The following is a 20,102-nucleotide window of genomic DNA, read 5'->3' as shown; positions in this document are numbered from 1 at the left end:
CCAGTCAAGGCTGTGGCTCTTTCTCTCTCTCTCTCTCTGAGACCTATAATCTGTCACCACTCTCTCCAGCCTCACAAGGGATCTTCCCACCGGAATCCTGGCGGCAGGGATGGTGCAGAATAGAGAATGCAGCCTCCGGCACCTGGACCCAGCCTGGCACCTCGGCTCGGCGACTTCCTCGCTGTGCCCTGGACCCTCCCATCCTCCAGTCCAGCTCTGTAAGGTGGGAACCACCCAGGGCTGCCCCCTGCCGCCCATTTCCTGTGCCCTGGACCCCTTCTCGGTCTCTTTCTCCCCTAAGCCACTGGCTCCCTGGAAGTGCAGCTCCTGGTACCAAAGACTCATGTGGGCATCAGAAGCAGAGCCCCATCCCCCCACTACTTCCTGGGGAAATAGGGTACACTGAAAGCCAGGGGGTGGAGAGCAGAGGACTCGTTCCTTCAGTGAAGTTCCAAAACCATGTCCAGCCACGTAACTGGACACGAGCTGTGGCGTTCTAGAATGAGAGAGACCGCTGGTCCCCTCCTTTCATCCTACAGGTGGGGAAACGGAGGCCCAGAGGAGGGCAGGGACTGGTTGGCACTGGGCCACACTGCCCAAGGCTCTTTCCACGAAGCACTGGCTCCGAGGTGACCTCCACCCCGAGTCCCTGTGCCTGCCCTTCCTCCCCACATCCTGGCTTTGCTTTTGCTGGTCTTCCGAGCTCCGGGGTTATGCCACCACCCCCAGGAAGCCCTCCTTGATCTCCCACCACACTCTTCCTGGGGCGTGCACCCTGCCTCATCCTTGCTCCCTTTTCTTTCCCTCCTCCTGTCCACTGTGCTGGGCTCGAGGGACAGCCCGTGCTGGTGGAGGGAACAGATGCTTAGAAAACTGTCCCACAAATGAATGCATAAGCACAGGCTGAAGCCTGGGTCACGAACGGGAGGCTCTGAGTGCTTAGATCGGGGTGGGGGGCCGTTAGGAAGGTCTGGGGAAGGGTCAGGGAAGGTGTCCCCAAGGAAGTGACACCTGGGTGAGATCTGAAGGATGAGTCTATGTTGTCAGGACAAAGAATAGGGGAGGCAGAGGGAACAATGGAATGTCCCAGAAAACACGTAAAGAACAAATGTGTATGGGGGGGTGGGAGGAATTGGGAGATTGGGATGGACACATATACACTATTGATACTATGTATAAAATGGACAACTAATGAGAACATACTGTATGGCACAGGGAACTCTACTTAACGCACTGTGGTGACCTAAACGGGAAGGAAATCCATAAAAGAGGGCATATATGTATATGTATAGCTGATTCATTTTGCTGTACAGTAGAAACTAACACAACACTGTAAAGCAACTGTACTCCAATATAAATTAATTTAAATAAAAAACATAAATGTCCCAGAAACCAGAACTGCACCTGGAGCCCTTGGGGAGAGGGTGCAGGATGCTGCTTGAGAACAGACAGAGCCCAGGTCAGGGCTTTCTTCCTGCCATGCCCCCTCGGCCCCTCCCGGGGCCAAGGCTGACCCTCACTGTCTCCTGGAGACCTCTCAGTGCACAGACGGGCTAGGGGCCACCGGGTCCCTTCTGAAGCCTCCGTCTCACCTAGCGAGGGGGTCGGCACTCCAACCTGGCGCAGATGGGAGGGCCGGGGACAGGGGGCCAGTCCCAGCCTGACGCAGAGCAGTGCCCCGCCCTGCTACGGTCTTCAAGGACCCCGCACAGCCTGACGTGCTTGGAGGGTCTTTAAATGGGTTAGTCTAGTATCCACCGATGGGACTCCCTTTAAAGGCCAGAGAGGAGTCGCCATGCCTGGCACTAGCCCCGCCCCCCATAAGGTGGATCCCCAGGGTAACCCTGTCCCGCAAACACTGCTCTCACCTTCTCACTGAGCAACAGGCCACCCGTCCACCTGCCCACCCAGGACTAAGGGGCCGGTGCCTGGAGGGGCTCTTCCCAGACCACCGCAGGGTTTCTCGGCCCCCAGGGTAAGGGGTCTTCCGTCTCAGGGCCCAAAACCCAGATCCAGACATTCACTCCTCAGGCAAAGACAGCCTCGTTACCGCCAGCGTCTCTGGGGGCAACTACATAAATCACAGGGCTCAATCGGAGGCCACGTTTGGACTGTCACTGTTGTTACTAAATGTAAATTGTGGATTTATTAAATAGGGCCCCTCGCTCCCTCACCCCAGAGACAAAGCCCAGGGTGGCGATAAATCACGTGTTGGGAAGTGGCATCCATCCTCCCGCGTCTCCCTCAGTGGAGACTCGCCATGGAAACCCACGTGCTTCCCTGGTGCGCAGGGTGTGAGTCCAAAGAACGGGGGTGGGAGGGAACAGCGCCCCGCCGAGTCCCCACGCGATCCGGCTTCACCCGGCTGTGTACAAAGTTGCATTTCAAAGGTGGGTTGACCCGAGCAGGCAATGAGAGAGCACCGGATGAGGAGTCCAGAACCAGGGCGCACTGTGTGCTCTTCCCAGGACCCGGCCCAAACCCCCGGCCTCCCCAGAGCCCCACTGCCAATAAAGCCCGGAACCCTGGCCTCAGGAGCAGGCAGCGCAGAGCAGGCCAGGAGGGATGCAGCGAGGCAGGCCGGTGTGAACCTGCTCCGCCCACACCAGCTGAGTGACCACAAAAAGCCGTTAAGCTTTTTCTCCACAGCACTTATTGCTACCAGGATCCTATGCTATCGCACACTTCATGACTTTTACGACATATCCCACTGAAGGGTCAGCTCAGCGCGGGCAGGGCTCTGTCCCTGATCACTGCTGTGTCCCTAGCACCTAGCGCAGCCAGCGAATACTAACAATACAGGACATTGCGGCCCGGCCCCCCTCTATGTGGGTTCACCTACCTGATCCTCAGTATTACGATGAGCAGCATTACGTAGACGGGGAAACTGAGGCACCGAGAGACACCCAACAAAAAAGTGGCAGAGCCAGGATTCAAAGCCAGGTAGGCTAGCCTGGAGCCCATACTCCTAACTAACCAGTGTGCTGGGCAGATGCTCACAAACACCCCGAGAGGACGGATAAATGGATGAATGAACAAATAACCCGCAGTTGTTAAGCGGGGGAATCACCCTTCTCTCACCTGGTCATTCACTGCCCTTCCTCAGGACACAGCCCGGCCCACGGGGGCCCGCGTGGCTCCTGCCCAGCGCACCCTCCACCCAGCTGGGCGTTCCTGCACTTCCCAGCCGCCCCCCGGCTCAGACCCTGCGGCAACTTCTGCCTGGCCTGTTTCCCCCTCCCAACTTGCTGCCCTCACTCCTCGTCCTCTGGGTCTCAACCTAAAAGTCAGCTTTTCCAGAGGGTCCTTCCTCAGCCCCTTGGCCGCCCTGTCTCCTGACTTCTGTTGCCCTAGCCCTGTTCTGGGACTGGGGGCTGCCCGGCGGGGGTGTTCTACAGGACAGCTCTGCCTGCTACTACTCAGCTGTATCTGCGGTGCCCAGGGGCCCCTCTAATGGGTGTGCAGACAAATGGGCACAGACACATACCCCACCTGCTCTGCCCGAGGGGCCCGGTGCTCTCGCCCGTCCCCAGTGGCATCCGGGGACCTCAGGCACTGTCACTTCCAGCCCAGGAGGATAAACCCCAGCAACAGAAGAGAAAACCCAGCCCTGGGAGGGCCTTCCCCCCTGCAGCAGCCCTGCCAGGCCTCAAGGTCCCAGAGACCAAGGAAGAGCAGGCCTGAGACCCAGAGCCTCCCATCCTGCCCAAATCTGCCAGTCTGGTTCCAAAATGGGTACTGGGGTTAGTTTCCCAAAGAGAAGTCGACCAAAAACTAAAGTAAGCAGCTACCGACAGGCCAGCCCTGCGGCTCCCACGGAAATGAACGTTTTCCAGAGCAGGCGCTGCAGGGAAGAGGGTGTTCCCAGCGCTGGAACCCACCCCCAGGCCTGGTGCCCACCTGCCTTCCAGAACCCCTTCTCCCACGAATAATCTCTCTGCACCCATCCTCTATAACAGAAGACCAGTCCCGAGGGAACCACACAGTAACAAGAGGCAGCAACCTCCCCACCCCACTTCCAGGCCCGGGTGTGGAAACCCCCTGGCTCCTTCTCTACGTGGGCCGCGTGCCACATTCTCCCGTCTCCCCGAAGGGACAGCCGCTAATACCTCACCTGACCACTGCTCCCTAGAGACGGTACTCAAGGTCCTAGAGGAAGCTGGGGTCTGTGTCCTCATGGGGGCATCTGACCCAGCCTGGGGGTCAGGGGGGCCTGCTCTGAGCCCCAGAGCCCAGGAGCATCCCCATCACAGCTCTGACCTCCATGTGCTCTCACTGGGAACTCGTGGGGCTCCCCCCTCGTCAGGGGCTTGTCAGAGACCCAGACCCAGCACAGGGGCACCCCAAAGGGGCTGAGAGAAGTTTCAGCAATGGAGCGGACGAATGTCTAAACTCTCAGATGGAGGCACGTACATACTTACGTCCACAGACATCACAGCAAAAGGATGCTAAGCATGGAGAATGCCCTGGACTGGAGACGGGTGTCAGTTCTGGTGCCTGCCAGCTGTGTGGGCTCGCGTGGGTCACCTGTCTGGGCCTCTGCTTCCTCACCAGGTAAGCCCTGTGGTGCAGGGCTGATGGGAGCGGGCAGCGGGGACAAAGGACGAGGATGTTCTGGCAACATCCGGAGTCGCCCAGGGCAGGGCCAGGAATTTATCCACCTCCACCCTGTGCCACCTGCACCCCTCCCGACCACTGGAAAAAAATCCAGGGAGCGGGGGAAAGGTTCTACCTGTGCACAGGAGTCCCGAGTCTATGTTCTCGCTGCGGCCCCACTGCTGGGGCACCCCTGGTATTTTCCATCAGCCCCAAAGGGCAGGCAGCAGAATTCCCCAGTCCTTTTGGAAAGCATCTCTGCTTTTTCAACAGAAGCAAAGGGGGTCTGGGCAAAAGGGATGGGCAGAGGGAAGAGAGGACAGCCAGGCCAAGCCCAGGGTCCTACCCTGCCATGGGGCCTGCAGCAAGTCCCGTCCCCTCCCTGGGCCTCGTCCTCCCCATCTGTACAACAAGGAACATGAATTAGACCAGGGGGTCAGTAACCCAATACCAAATACCAAGAAGGGGCAGCTGGAACTCAGCTCCCCAGACATTGCCACGAGGACGTATGGGCCTGGGGTTGCCAGGATGTTGGGCTTTGTACGGCAAAGCCAGAAGTCTGGATTTTCATGTGCAATCACCTCATTTTTCAATATTTGTAAAACATTCTCCTGGCCAAATGAAACAAGACTCCAGGCCAGCACTGGCCCACAGGCCAGCACGCTGCAACTTCTCCCACATCCCTCCCAACTCAGAGCCTCGCTGATCTGGGGATCCCAGAACCGTTGCATGAAACGCTTGGGCCCAGAAGCCAGGAGGCACCCCGAGTCCAGGAGCCCACCCCGGACGGCCCTCACCACCCACACCTTCCACCCTGCAGTCCCATCGGAGACGCGCACTCACATCTGCACGTGCGGCGGCTGGAAGCGGCCCTGGTTGATGTTGTAGAAGGTGAAGGCCTGGGTGGGGTTGGAGCTGTACTCATCCACCTCGATGATGAGCCGACTGTGCTGGTGCCTCCGAGCGGCCATCACGTGGGACTGGGAGAAGGCCATGCCCAGGCCGCAGGGCAGGAGGGCCAGGGCCTCTGCTTTCAGGACGCCGGGATCCCACCTAGCGCGCCACATGGACTTCCGCAGGCCGCCCGGGCATCTCCCGCCGCCCGGCCCCGAGCCAGACCTGGGAACAGACTGAGGAGACGGAGCAGAACCGTGCGACAGTTAATCTGTTTGGGATTTGCTTTATTTAATGTCAGATGAAGATTTAGAAAGAGGGAGAGGGCGGGGGAGAGAAAAAAAAAAAAAAAAACACAGTCGTACAGCTCAAAAACTCATTACAAATCTTTCCAACTCAGCAGTTTGATGAATATACTTTGGTGAAAAGAAAAGGGAAGGGAGGGAGGGGACCAAAAAAAAAAAAACCCACAACGCCATGGACGGATGCATGCATGGTCCAACATGTTTAAATACTTAAGACTTTTTTTTTTTTTTTTGCCTTCGACAAAACCCCCCAGAGCCCACAGCGTGGCTGTGAGATGCGGAAGACAATGGCTGGTATTCTGCAAACAGGTAAGGTAAGTTTTACTTTTCGGAACTGGGGAATAGGAAGGATTCACCTCCAACCCCACCCGCTCCCCTCAGACCCCCCCACCAACACACTCCCACACGGCCACACCCCTACAAGCCCGAGCAGGTGGGGAAAGCACGGGCACAAATTCCTTCATCAACCACCATTTCGCCTAAAGATATCGTTTTAGCAGCGCCCGGAGAAGGGATTTTCCCAGAAAGACTGCCATACACCAACTCAGCTCAGAGGGTGGCCATGGTCGGGCGTGGGGTGGGAATCTACTTAAAAAAAACAAAAAAAACAAAAAACCAACAACCTTCTCAAATGCCTTATAAGGATCTCAGGAATTCCGACGTTCCCAGTCAAACCTTGAATCCACTCAAATCACAGCTTACAAACGCTATAGATATTTTTTTCATTTCTTTCATTGGAAAGTACAGTTTGCATTTGTAGTTACTAGATTAAAATGTCCCTTTTTGATTCCAACTCGGCTATGTGAAATCCTGGAAACAAGACTGCATCCTACCCTGACACACACACTTGCCATGACGGCCCTTGCTTCCTCATTAAGATCATCTTTTTTCTTGTTCTTTTCCATAATCTTTTTTTTAACTATGTAAACAGGAAATGCCTCAAAGACTCGGATTTTTTGGGGGGTTTGGTCATTAAGACCCTCCGACGATTGTATCTGCACTTCATTTAACCAAGGAGAAAATAACATCATTTAAACTATTCCTGGACAGTCAGATCCCAGTCACGTTAAAGGAACAAAAATCCCCTTTGCTTTGCACATGGAAGAAGAATGGACACAGTCAGAAAACAAATTAGACTAGGAAAATGACAAAAATTAGAGACTGGAGAACATTTTAATTAGGTGCAAAGGAGAAATGGATTATTAATTTTTTAAATTCTCAACAATCATGCCCATACAAGGTGCGATAAATACCAATATCCTTCTGCTCTCCCGTCACCATCCTCCCCCCCCCAAAAAATGCATCCTGACTCAGAACACACATCCCTCCTTTCCACTTGGGAAGATAAGGAGAAAAAAGTCAGCCTTTTCCCTCCAGGACGCGCTTGCTCCCGTTCTTTGTCCTGTTCGTTGTTTCTAACGAATCGGTTCCCGCAGCAGATGCAGCGTGGCAGGCCTCCTAGCTGGGTGAGTCAGGGTGTCCAGGCCTCGGGGCCTGTGCCCATCCTGTCTACCCCGGGAGAGGCCGCAAGGCAGCAGACACCGAGGTCCAGGGCTCCAACAGCCCAGATCTGAACAAGAGTTTGAGGCCCAGCCTGGAGCTGACCTGCTGTGTGACCTTAAGCGAACTTCCTAATCTAAGTCTTAGCTTCATCTTCTTGGAAGTGGGTGTGATAACAGTAACATCGCCCCCCAGGGCAGCTGCGCAGGTTAAACGAACAGGAATTCTGAGCACAGTGCCCGGCTAATGTTCGCCGTTACTATTATAATCACTGTTCAGTTCAATCGGGGACCTGTGTACGGAAGGCCTGCTGTGGGCAGGTGCTGCCCAGGTGCTGGGGCACCTGTGGTCCAGGGGTGTCCAGTGTGAGCAAAGGGTGCAGCTCCAGGAGCCCCAAAGAACCGCAGTTTTCTCAAATGTAAGCTGACTGCGTCAAGCCCCTGCTTGGAATCCTTGCCGTGGCTCCTCTGATGAGGACCCACGGCCCGCGGGCCCTGCCCACACTCCAGCCACACAGGTCTGTGCCCAGCAGGCTCCAGTGCCCAGAGGCCTCTAGCTAATGAGTGCTGTGCGCTGGTTCAGAGCACGCAGTTCCAACACTTTCAAGGGGCCCCTCTCTAAGGCTCACCACCTACCTATGACACAGGTGTTCCAATACCCCCCATTCTGCAGATGAGAAAGGTGTGTCACAGAGAAGTGAGGTCTCTTGCCCAAGGCCAGCACAGAGAGCGGGTGGTGCTGAGACCTGGACACAGGCAGCCTAGACCCCCCTTGGCCTCCTCTCCATCTGGCCAAACTCACCCTTCACCCCTCAACAACGCCAGTATTTCCTCAGAGAGGCCTTGATCAGGGGTCCTCGTCCCAGGGTCCCATGAAGAGCCTGGATGTCCCCTGGGGGCTGAGCCTAGGTCTCCCTCGCTCACCCTGGTACGTCAGGTCAAGCCCCAGCAGCTCTGTGGCCTGCCAGGGGCTCTGATTCCTCGTCCACGAAATGGAGAGAAAATAGTACCCATGTCATACAGTCGTGAAGATTAAATGAGGTGACACATGTAAACTGCTTTTCACAGAGCCCAGCACATAGTAAATGCTCGAAAATGTTGTTATTGTTGTTTTTATCTCATCATCACCCCAGGGCCCAGCACAGATGCTTCATAAATACTGAATTAGTGAATGTATGGATGCAGGGATGGATGGAAGGATGGAGAAATGGAGGGAAGGATGCAGGGATGGATGAAGGGAGGGGTGTGGGGATGGGGCCCTCCACCCACCCCTGCCCCCAAGGAGCGGGCGCCTGCATGCCCTGCAGCAAGGCTAGCCGCAGTGGGGGAGAACCTGTCTGCACCAGGGGACTCGGCCAGAAAACGCAGGCTGCAAGGCGTCCCGGGAGGCGCTCCGCAGTGAAATGCTGCATTTCACATAAAGGGGGTTTGCAATGGGCCCTGCTCAGAGAAATCAGGGAAACTGGGAACGCAGAGCCTTCTTTTAATACCCATTTAATATTTATGGAGCTGCAGCAGCGTCAGCCACTGTGCGGAGAACGCAGCCGATCCACGGAGGGGGAGCAGCGATTCCCAAACAAACGGCTTGGAGCTGGGAAGCATTTACACCTGGTCCACAAAACAACACAGCACGCAGGCGACGTGGAGGGTGCTGGGACCCGCTGCGGGGGAGACGACCTGGGCTTCCATCCTGGCTCTCTGTCCAGTGGAATGACCTTGAGCAAGTTACACATCCTGGCTGGGCCACCGGGGCCTCCTCCGTGCCAGTGGGCAGGAAGGAAATGGGACTATGAAGAGGAGGGTGGAATAGATTGATTAATGCATTTACTTATTCAACAAATGTTGACCTTGGCCCTATGTGCCATCACCGGTCCAGATGCCACAAAGAGCAGTGAAAGAATCAACAGGTCACAGCCCTCAAGGAACCGGAGGTGGGGGCAAGAAAGCAAACACATAGGTAAATAGAAAAGATACTTCCAGATAATAATAGGTACCTGGAAGAAGACAGGATGGGGTGATGCAATAATGAGTACTGGGGGAGGAGGCGGTTGTTACTTCAAATTGATGATCAAGAAAGTCCTGTATAAAGAGGTGCCATCACCTCAAAAGTGAATGCTGAGAGGGGGCCAGACCTGGGAAAGAGAACCAAGGCAGAGGGAACAGCAAGTGCAAAGGCCCTGAGGCAGAGACAGCATCAATAAACAGTCTCATCATATTATTATTGTTGTTGGCCCCTGGTGTGCTTCTGCAATGGAGGAGGGCCTGGACTTTGAGGTCAGAGGTTCAGGGTTCAAATTCGGTGCTGTTTAGCTACGGGACCCTGGGCAGTCACTTAACCTCTCTGTGCTTCCACTTTCTCATCGGTTGCATCAGGAGGTGACAGATGGGGTGACAGGAGCCTTGTGCCGGCCCCTCCATAAAGGACCAGTCAGCCCAGATGGGGAGAGTTGAAAACTTCTTGTTGAAAAACTCCTTCCATTCTTTAGGGCTCGCTTTTCAAAAGTCTTATTCTTTCACAAGGTGGTTTCTCTTTTTGTTTTCCCCTCAGAGACATTTATTTGTTGGTCCTCAGGTGCCTTGAGGCGAGTCAGGCCAGGAGGAGCCTGGATGCCGGCCGAGGCACCAGGCGGCAATTAGCTATTAGGGACGGACGGTACGGAAGCTCATACCCGGGAAAGAGGCCGACCTGGGCCCCACCTCCCGCTGCTGCCTCCACAACCTTGTCTGCCCTCCTTGCTGCATCACCAAGGCCACACATCACACCAGCCTCCAGAACCAAGGCGCTAACACGCACTCTGACCACGCCATTCCTTCCCACACACTGGATCTCGTCAGGAGCCCGGCTCCTTAGATCAGCTCAGGAGCCCACACCTGCCCCCAGCCTCACCACTCAGGCCAAGCTCTCCACTCCAGGATTCCCCAGCACACCGGGAGTCCCACCTCTGAGCCTTCGCACTTGCTGTTCCCTCCGCCTGGAAGGCTCCACGCACTACCCCCAACTGTGCACACACACCTGTTTCCTGGCTCGGGGCCTTGGGAAGATGCCCCCTCCCCCCGCACCGACTCTGGCCTCCCTGGGGTTTCTCTCACTGAAGCTCCCAGAGTAATGTCCTGTGTCTGGGCTGAGACGCCAAAGAATAAAACAACAGACAAACGAATGAGTGAGTAAGAGAAACCGTACAGGCCCTCAGGTACCAAGCCCAGACTCCAAAGCAGCTTTAACCTCCTCAGATTTTGGGTTTCTCACCTGTAAACATGTGGAGGCTAAACCTCCCTCCCAGAGCCATTGGCAGGACTGCAGGACACGGTACCTGCAAAAGCACCTGGCTGAGAGCCAGCATCCAGTAGGTTCTCACTAAGCGTCTCTCCTACTGGGGTTAGAAAGTTCTGATGAAACCCAGGAGCTCTTCCAGGAACTTCCGAGAATCGAGCAGAGATTTTCAGATAATCAGGGGGCTCCTGGCCCCTGCCCTCCCATCCAGTACTGGGTGAGTCAGAGGTCACTCCTTCCCAGGGTGCTGTGATTGGACACACCCTGTACCACCCGCCCTTGACTAGTTTTCTAGGCAAACTTCACCACTCCCTCACCCAGGTCACCGCAGAACACCGGTCAGCCCTGAAACACCCACTTCCCCCCTCGAGGGCAGGACCTGTTCTGGGACCCAAATGACTCAGATACGAAACTGACCCTCAAAGGGCTTGGAGCCCCACAGGAGCAGCTGGACAGATTAGCAGGGCAGCTCAGACCCCTTTATGAGGGGGTAGAGGGGAGGGGCCTGGAGGGCCCCCGAGAAGGCCCCTACCAAACTATGAGCCCCCTGGCATGTGCTGAAGGCCCAAAAGGAGACACTGAGAAGGACCTCGGCTTACACGGAGCATCTTAGTAGCAGGTGGATTTCTGCAAAGGAGACAAGACACTTGGGTGGTCCCGGCAGCCCAAATCTGCCCAACAGATATGGAAGGGAAATCTACAAGCCACCGCGCTGCCGGGGTTGCCAATCTGCAGACCAAAGACAGCTTCCCTTTGCCACACGGCTTGAGGCAGCCACTCCCTCAGGCTCTTCAGAGCCAGGGTGGGCTCGGGACAGTCCCGGTTCACGTCTGCTGTCCCCGGTCAGTCATTACGACCAGCATCCTCTCCAGCTCTCAAAAGTGCCCCCATTTCAATAGCTGAAAATATCATAAAGGGTAAAGGTCACCGTAATCCAAGCCAACCAGAGGCTGTTAAGGCGACCACCCCCAAAAGGTACCAATGTCTCTCTCTCTCCATCACTGGCATGTCTGTAGCCGTAACTTGAGGCCAGGACGATACTGTGCTGTCCTGAGTCCGAAACTCGGATGACAATCAATGATTACACAGGGGTGACTGTCCATTAAACAGCAGAAGCCCCCCGAGAAACATGTGCCCCGAGAGCCTTTCCCACAGCAGCGTTCTGACGAAGCCCAACACCTGGAGAGTGTCCCCAGGATTCCAACCCTGTCTTCACTCCCACTCCTCTCCTCCCTGGACCGCGAGTGGGGGGCAGCCAGCAGCCCCAGCCCCTGCAACGGGTCAGCCCAGCATGCAGACGACTGTCTCTGGCCGGTCGCCCAGAGCGATGCAGAGAGGAAGGCGGCTCAGCCCAACGCCCTGCTCGCTGAAGCTTTTGTTGAGAACTTAGCGGCAAGGCGGCAAAACGTTGCAGAAAAACCACGCCCACGCTAACACCTAAGTTGCGCCCCCCCCGCAAAGCAAAATGCAGGAGAAATCATATTTAACATAAAAGTGCCCAGGTGTGGGGATTTGGGAATGATTCTTTTACAGGTCATGCTTCCACACGAGCTCAAAAGTCACTTTTAAACTGGTTTTTTTTCCCGTTGTTTTGCTCATGCCTGAAAATATGCAATTGATTAGTCAGTAGTTGAAAATGTCAGAAAGGGTAAAAAAAACAAAAAAACGAAAAAAACATAGGAACTCAAAGGAAAGGAAAAAGAACAAACAGCCCAGTAGGAAAAAAATCAGACCCAATCCCCCCATGTGTCTGAAATGACAGCCCTTATGTTTGACCTCCTTCTTTATCAACTGTGGGTTTCCAAGGGAAAAAAAAAAAAAAATACTGGCCTGCAGCTGGTATTAGCAGCCACGTTGAATAAGCTGATGGGCCAAGTCGATGAAGGAATCCACAAATATTGTGAAAATTAGACCACATTCCTTGAAAAAGGATCAACCACGAGTGACTTCAAAGCATTACCACTTTAAAACCTTTTAGCTGGGCCCATTTTGAATTATGACTACATGATTTTAAATTACACTTTCTAATTCCTCGCCGCCTACCCCCCCCCCAAGCAGTCGTTGTCGCTTCATTTTCCAATTATGTACTTTTATTTCAGAATGATGAAGAGTGCTACTTACTGGATCATGTCCTGTCTGCCACAAATAGCTGCTCACTTATTCCTTTAATTTTAGATATGAATGCAGTCAGTTCACCCCGCTGGTCTTCAAATTCGGAATCCATTCCCGGAGCACCGAACGAGGCCCGAGAAGCAAAGAAACCCTCAAAGCTCGGGCTGAGAAATACGTTTGTAAAGCAGTGCTCTGCTCCATAAATTATTATAATTCTTGGTGCTTTCTATATCCATCTAGCAGATCAGCAATCACATAAATAATGGTGAATGCACTGATTTTTCTTCTGCAAAGTGCTATGTCCTAGTTTTCAAAATAAAGCATTTGGAGAGTCGCGTATCTGTGGAGTTGAGATGGGAAGCTGCTCGGATCCATTTCAAACAAGCACGCACACATACCCACACGCAAAAGGAAATACGAGTTACATGTGAAAAAAATCAGCATTCTGCATCCTTTTCCCACGTACGCGTCAAGTAACACTCAACATTAATGGAGGTGTGGGATGCACATGGTTGGGGAGGGGGAGAAGCAAGGGGGTCTGGGGTGCTCAGCGTTCAGTTACAATTTGCAAAGAAAGTGAATGTGGATTTACAGTTCTCATGGAAATCTATTAAACAGATGTCACTGAAGCATAATCAAATCGGCACTATGGTAATTCTACACTTAAGTCTGAGATTGGGGTTTTGCCATTTTTATGATCAGTTTAAGTGCATTTTTTGTGATCATGCGGGAATTTGCAGTTAAGGATTAAATCTCCAAAGTATGATCAATTAACTAATGTGTCTGAATGACAAACTTACGAAAAGCAAAACTCCATTCTCCACAACCCCCCCCACCCCACCCCCCGCACACACACACCCCTTTGTGCGGGGAGCCTAGGGTGGGGGAGGGAACGTTTGCCTTTTCCATGAGCATTGCAATGCCAAAAGCACTTCGTTGTGAAGGGGGAAAGGCAGGGTGCAGGGATGAGCTCACACTTCTCAGGTAGCCGGTGCAGTATATTTTGCAGCCTTGCAGGCTGCGGTACTGTCAGAAAATGCAAAAGCATGAAATGAAGGGGAAACGGGAGGCAGAAGCATCATTTTCCCCTTAAAGTGATGAAATTAGCATGCGCGATGCCAAAAGTCTTTTCATGTGTATCAACGCTGAGCCTCAAATCCTTCTTGGAAGGAGGGGATGGAAATGTGAAGTCATGCAGTAGAAGCAAACTTTCAGGGTTTGGGGTGGGTTGGGGTGGTGGAGAGAGACACCTACTCCATCCTTGAATCTGAACTCAACGCATCTCACAATCAACCAGAGGGAAGACATTTTTGGGGGGGTACCTGCATCTACTTATGGTGTACGAGCAGAGTCTGACATCAAGCTGGCCAAGTTCACGTCCAAGAAAACTCCGCCAAATGGTAATTCACAGAAAGGTGTGGAAAGACCAAAGAACATCTCAAGCCACTATCTGAGTCCAAAATTAAAACATACAATCCCAAATTGCTAAGATTTATTTTTTTTTATGGGATTGGCCTGCCCTTGTTGGCCACAGATATTTTAAATGGAAATAAAGCATAACTAAGTCTTGTCTCCTTAGCAGGGGGCAGGGGGAGAATCAAAATAAAGTGAAGCATTTGTTTTAGCAGCAGAATGGCCGTATCACCAGGGAGAGTCACAGCAAATCAAATTAACAGAGGAACTATTTATACCTTCTCTCCAACACCACCCCCCAAAAAGGGGGCCTCTCTTTTTTTGGTCTCCCTTAGGGTTGCTTTTGCTTTTTACATTTTTGTCACTTCTTCAGACCCGAGTCACACAATGTCAGTGGCAGTTTGGAGAGGATGCTAGCTGGTGGTCTCATTCCGTGGGGACATCCACACCCCAGGAAACACGGCTGCAGGGAATTGCTTTCAGGGTGACCCAGCAGTCTAGATGGTTCTTGCTGTGTTCTTGCTGTGTGACCCAGCATAGTCTAGATGGTTCTTCCCTTCGCCCCCTCTCCTCCCTGCCCCCCAAGTGTTTGGCATATCTGATACTAGAGGGTGAGAAGTTTGGCCGGAAGGAAGACCCCACAAGCAGCCTGTCTCACATCTGCGATGTCATTAACTGTGTGATCGGTGGGCACAGAGCAAGCCTGAGAACTCATTCCTGGGCTCCTGCACCTGGGGAGTCCCTTTCCCCAGGGTCCCTCGCTCCAGAGGTGCAGGCAGACAAAAGGTACCAATTTGCTGAACGGAGAGATCTCAGAGAGAAGAAGAATGGAAAGGGGGGATGCTTGAAAAGACCCTTTTTCTGTTCCTGGTGAGGGAGGGGCAATGGGAGAGACATGTCACATTGTCACATTAAAGATTTTGACAGACAATTGAGGGATAATGCAGAAATTCCACCCTTACTGCAGTGCACCGCCGAAACTTGAAAGGCATTAACTAACCTCCACTAATTGCATGTTTTTCTGTGCATAATATTTACTTGTTAAAAGTCTTTGCCTGGATGATTAATTTCCTCTGCCCTGCTATTCGTGATCAGTTCACAAGCCTGAAATTGGGAAAACGAAATCATTTTGATAGATTTAAAAGATGATTGCACTTTGGGGAAGGTTTTCTGTTTTCCACTAGTCCAGAGCCCTCACCCAGAATGCTGATTTTTCTTCTTGAGTGCCACCCTTTAGTGAAATCCTGCTACCATCCTTAATTCCTCAGACAAGTGCAGAGAGATGTGTCCTGTGTTAGGTGAATGCCTACAAGGGAATGTAGCAAGTTCAAGGGAAAACAAATGAACTTAAATTACTTTCATCGGATGAAGGTTTAATAGTGGACTGGGAAATTTTTAAAAAGCAGGCTTTTCTTGAATGGCTACTTTATGTGTCTGTGTATCACTGACACGGTTTGGGCGCTAACAGAAAGATCCTAAAGCCCCAGTCTCTTACCTAAACTTAGACCTACTCTATCTGTCCATAAACACAGCCCACAGGGTTAGGGTATATATGAATGATTTTAAGTGTTCCCACAGCAACTGCATCGGAGATACGACATCCCATATGTAGGTGACACTCTGAGCCTGCCCACATGAACATCATAGGGATCTACTTCAATCCAGGTCTTCGGAAATTCCTAGGACTAAGAAATAAATAGGAAGACTGCCCCACGTTGAACCACTTCCGAATACGCGATCAAACCACTGTGACCGGATTATGGCCTTTTGACTAGCCATCAGCACCTCCACGGAGTGAGCACGCAAAGAGATGTAACCATTTCGCAGAAACCCATCTTAAGGAAAAAGATTTTACAAGTGCTGTGGGGCTGCCACTTGGAAAGCCAATTTGCAGGGAGCTGGGCGTCATGAAGCACCGTTTATTATGCATGGCTGCCACACCGCAGTCCCCACTGTGCCTGGCTCCACAATGACTCCCAAGCACCCCCCGCTGGCTCTACAGCCCCGGTGTGCTCCCCACCACCAGAGGCCTGCCTCGGCCCAGCCAAATCCACCACCCCCTCCCCAAATGGTCTCTTAGTGCGTTGGCTCGCGTGGATGGAGGGCCTGGCTTCCAACTTGAATGTGGCCGTCAGCCGGTGGCCTCTGAGACATCCCCCAGAGCATTTTAGCCAATGTGACAAATTATTCATGAAGTTGGTTTAATTTTTTTTTTTTGCAAACACCAGGTAGGGTATTGACGATGGTAGTGTCTGCTTGGGCCCCCAGCATGGCTGGTCCCGGCTAACAAGCCTCCCACCACCATTCAAGTCCTGTGGGGCCAGCTCGCCCTCCACCAACCAGCCCACTTTTGTTCACTGGTCTAATTTCATAATTGTTTGCCACTTAACAAGCTCTCCTCTGGGCCGTTCAATAGGGGCCTTGGAAATGGGGAGGGAGAGGCAACCAAGACCCCAAGGGGAGCTGGGAAAGGCTCTGACCCATCACTGGGCAAAGACTTCCCAGAGAGCTCAGCGAGCGGCCTTGGGGGCCAGTTCCAGGGTGAGGCCACCTGATCCCACCTCCAGCCTCCCAGCCCCAGTGGAGAGGGGATGGGAGGGGAGGGGATGGAAGACACGGTGGCCAAAGCTGTGGCCTGCCACAGACTCCCGGACACATCAGCTCTCAGACTGACCCTCTTCTGTCTCCACCGATTCCAGGGAGACTATGCGTGAATTCACTCTCTCATAACAAGTCGCAGAATAAACACACACGAGACAAAACTGTTCCTCAGCCTGGGCAGTCCATGAAATATTGCCTGCGTGGCTGGAACCTGCCTGGTCAGCCACTGAATCCCCTGTGCCCGGCGCACGGCAGACAGTAACAAATATGTACAGAATGAGTGAGTGGATGGACGGGTGGATGGGTGGGTGGATGGATGGATGGATGAAGTTTGCAGTAATGCCTAGCAAAAGTGGCCATTAGACCAGCATTAGTGCCCGCCTCCCTTGCCCCCAAGTACCAGCAGGGGCTTCGCTGCGCACAGTAGGCTCTCAACGACTAGGGGCTGCTATTGTTATCACCATCTTCATCACTTGCACCCCACCAATCCGCTTCTTCCACCAGCAACTCCGCCAGCAGCCAGCAGCGACTGGCGAGCTGGGGAAAAGTTTCGCTGACCCCTCGGCCCCAGTCAGAGTCCAGCGCCCCGGCCGAGCCCCTCCCAGCGGCACCCGCTAGGCCGCCAGGGCAGTCGGGGTGCCGGGCCAGGGCGCCAGCAGCCGGCAAAGGCAGCCAAAGTAACTTTGCTGGCGCCCCTGCGCCGCGCCGAGGGCGTCACCCCGTGCCTGGAGAGGGTCCCGGCCGCGACCCCGCCCGGCCCGGCGTCCGCGCCCCTCGTCCGCCGCGCCCCGGCCCGCGCCCGGCCCGCCCCCCGGCCCTACCTGGCCCCGGGCTCCTCTTCGGCGGCCGCGGCGGCCGCGAGCTGCAGCGCGCACGGAGGGAGGCAGGGGCCCGGCTCCGGGGAGGGAGGCGCGCAGGGGCGGGGGCTCCTCCGGCGGCGGCCGCCTTGCCGCGCGTCCGAGGCAGCAAGTGGGAGCCAGACTCCTCCTTCGGGGGGCGGGGGGCTCCCCGCCGCCAGCTCCCTCGCCCGCCTGCCCGCCTGCCCGCCCGCCGCGCGGCTCCGAGCCTCCCCAGCTCCCCCTCCCGCTGCCGCCCTCCTCCCTCCCCCCCTTCCTCCCCGCCTCCCCCCTCCCCGGCGCCGGGAGGGGCGCGCTCGCGCCTTCGGTCCCCGGTCCCGCGCGGCCGCCGCCGGGGCCCCCACCAAGCCGGCCAGGCCTCTGCCCCCGGCCCCCGCCCGGGCCCGGCGACGCATCCCGCCGCCCAGGGGAAGGGAGCTAGGGTGCCGGCCGGGGCGCGGGGAGGAGGAGCGGAGCCCGCGCTGCGGAAAAGGGCCGGCGGCTGCCTCGCCTCGCCCAGCGCCTCTCGCCGGCCCCGGGCCCGGCCGCGCGCGGGGTGGGCGGGGAGCGCGGCGGGGGCGCTCTCACCTCCCGAGCCGCGGCAGCGGGCACCGCGTGCTGGGGCTTTCGCTGCTCCTTCCGGGGTGCCGCGGCCCCCTCCCCCGGCCCGGACCCTCTTCCAGGACCGCGAGGGTACCGGGCCCCAGGCCCTTCCTGCCAGGAGTCTGAGAGTTCCCCTCCGCCCCCCTCTCCAAGAGATGTGGACCCCAGCCCCTAGGCTGCATAGGCCTGGCCCCCTTCCTGCGCCCCCATCTCTTCCCTCTGGGAGTCCCAGGTCCCCAATCCCGGGGTAGAATGGGTGGCCAGCAGAGGTCTAACCCGGAGTGGGCAGGTAAGCTGGTCTGGACCCGAGGACCTGGCCCTTGGCTTGAAGAAGGCCCTGACTTATTGGCGAGGGGGGAGAGCAACACCTCAGCTTCCGTGGCCCTACCCTGGGGAGTTTGAGAGGCTCCTTGTGACCTCTAGCCTCTGACATGGGTGGAGACTGGTGTCCACCGGCACAGGTCAGGCCAGGGCCTCCCAGACTGAGAGGCAGGTGAGAAGGAGGTGTAACTCCTCAGAGGTCCACCTAAGGCGCCCCAACAAATGTTTGTGGGTTCCCCTCCCCCAGCACACTCGCATTACCCCGTGCCTCCCACTTCCACCTTCATCAGAGCTTCAGACACAACCCCCAAGGACAGGACACCCCATGTGGGTGCCTCAGGCCTGGCCTGCCCCTGGGAAGAGCCAGTCTGGTAGGGCGGCAGACAGGGACAGGGCAGGTGAGGGCGGCGGGGAAGTGGGAACAGCTACCCAGTGGGGCTTCCTGGAGGTGGACCCACCCCAACTAAGTGTATGCAAGGAGAGAAGGTACGGAAAAGGCATTCCAGGCAGGGAACAGGGTTTGCAAAGGCCTCGGCGTACTTGTGATGGCAGCTTCAGTGGAGCTGAAGAAAGGAAACGTGCTGGAGGGGCCTCGGATGCCTGCCTAGGGGACTATCGGTGGCAGCCGTGGAAGGTTTTTGAGCAGGGGCACCTGACCGAGTTCACCTTTTCAGAGTTTGCTCAGGCAGCCCTGACCGAAGGGGGAGGGGCTGAAGAGGGCAGAGACTGGAGCTGCGGATGGAGACAAGGGGGGCCTGGGCGGCGGCCCTGAGGCCAGGACGGGGGGGAGGGGGTGCTGGCTGAGGGGGCCTCAGCTGGTCACCCCCCTCCTGCTTCCTTGTCATGGACCTCACTTGGCAGAATCGCTGGGACGATTCTGGGGCAGAGTGAAGAGGCCAGGCTGGAAATACAAGGTCAGCCGGGCGAGTGGGAGGAACAGGTAAAACACGTGGTGGGTGGGTACAGCGATGGCAGGCCACTCAGTCTCCCTCCGGGGCCAGTCCTGGAAACCGGGTTCCCCAGTCCCCTCCCCCACACCATGAGTACTTGCTCTGGCTTCCGAGGCCATGCTTACCTTTGCAGATGCCCAGCTCGAGTCTGCCTGGCCCCCTGAGGGTCAGAGCCCCAGGGCAGCCTCTCCCAGGCCAGGTGGAGAGGAGTGTGGGAGCGGTCACCCGGGAATTTAGGAAAGTAACCCCAGGTAAAAGCACAGGCCTGCTGCCAGGGAGAAGGTTTGGTCAGTCCACTGTCAGCTTCACAGCTCAGGTGGCTGCAACATCCATCTGGTACCTGTGCCGTCCTGGGAACTGTGTGTCTGCCAGGCCCGTGTTGTGTGGCCAGGGATGCAGGGGGCACCCATGAAAGGCCAAAGGGGAGACACACCCAGAGAACACCCCAGACTGAGTGTCAGGTGGGAAGGAGAGATGCCCACCCTGGGGGATGGAGCAAGGCTTCCTGGAAGAGAGGGCCTAGGACTGGGCCTGGAAGAAAGGGCAGAATGTGGACGGGGGAGATGAGCCTGCTGGGCACTACCAACAGTAGGAACAGCAGATGCCCAGGACGGGGAGGGGGGAGGTGCGGACCCCTGAGGGACTGGAGCATTCCGTAAGGCAGGCCTTGAATACCATGACCAGCAGGTCACGGGTGCCCC

At 55.5% G+C, this 20,102-nt stretch overlaps 1 protein-coding gene across 3 annotated transcripts in view; it reads right to left on the bottom strand.

The window, feature by feature from the left end:
- MPPED1 (metallophosphoesterase domain containing 1) overlaps positions 1 to 17,656 on the bottom strand; it is a 75,384-nt gene extending 57,728 nt beyond the window's left edge. Inside the window, exons 1-2 of one of the 3 annotated variants that reach the window (XM_029206098.1) lie at positions 17,513 to 17,656; positions 5,440 to 5,726 (exon numbers count right to left, since the gene is read on the bottom strand). In XM_029206098.1, the coding sequence (XP_029061931.1) occupies positions 5,440 to 5,663 (224 nt within the window). In that variant the 5' untranslated portion in view covers positions 5,664 to 5,726; positions 17,513 to 17,656. Of the gene's footprint in view, positions 1 to 5,439; positions 5,727 to 12,686; positions 13,126 to 17,512 lie in introns of those variants that run through there. The other 2 variants (XM_029206097.1, XM_029206099.1) reach the window with 2 other exon arrangements.
- Between the last annotated feature and the right edge of the window lie 2,446 nt (positions 17,657 to 20,102).

The sequence above is a fragment of the Monodon monoceros genome, unplaced genomic scaffold (assembly GCF_005190385.1).
Source record: "Monodon monoceros isolate NGI ecotype Baffin Bay Population unplaced genomic scaffold, NGI_Narwhal_1 Super_Scaffold_6, whole genome shotgun sequence".
NCBI classification, from domain to species: Eukaryota; Metazoa; Chordata; class Mammalia; order Artiodactyla; family Monodontidae; genus Monodon; species Monodon monoceros.
This window is presented reverse-complemented; position numbering and strand designations above follow the sequence as displayed.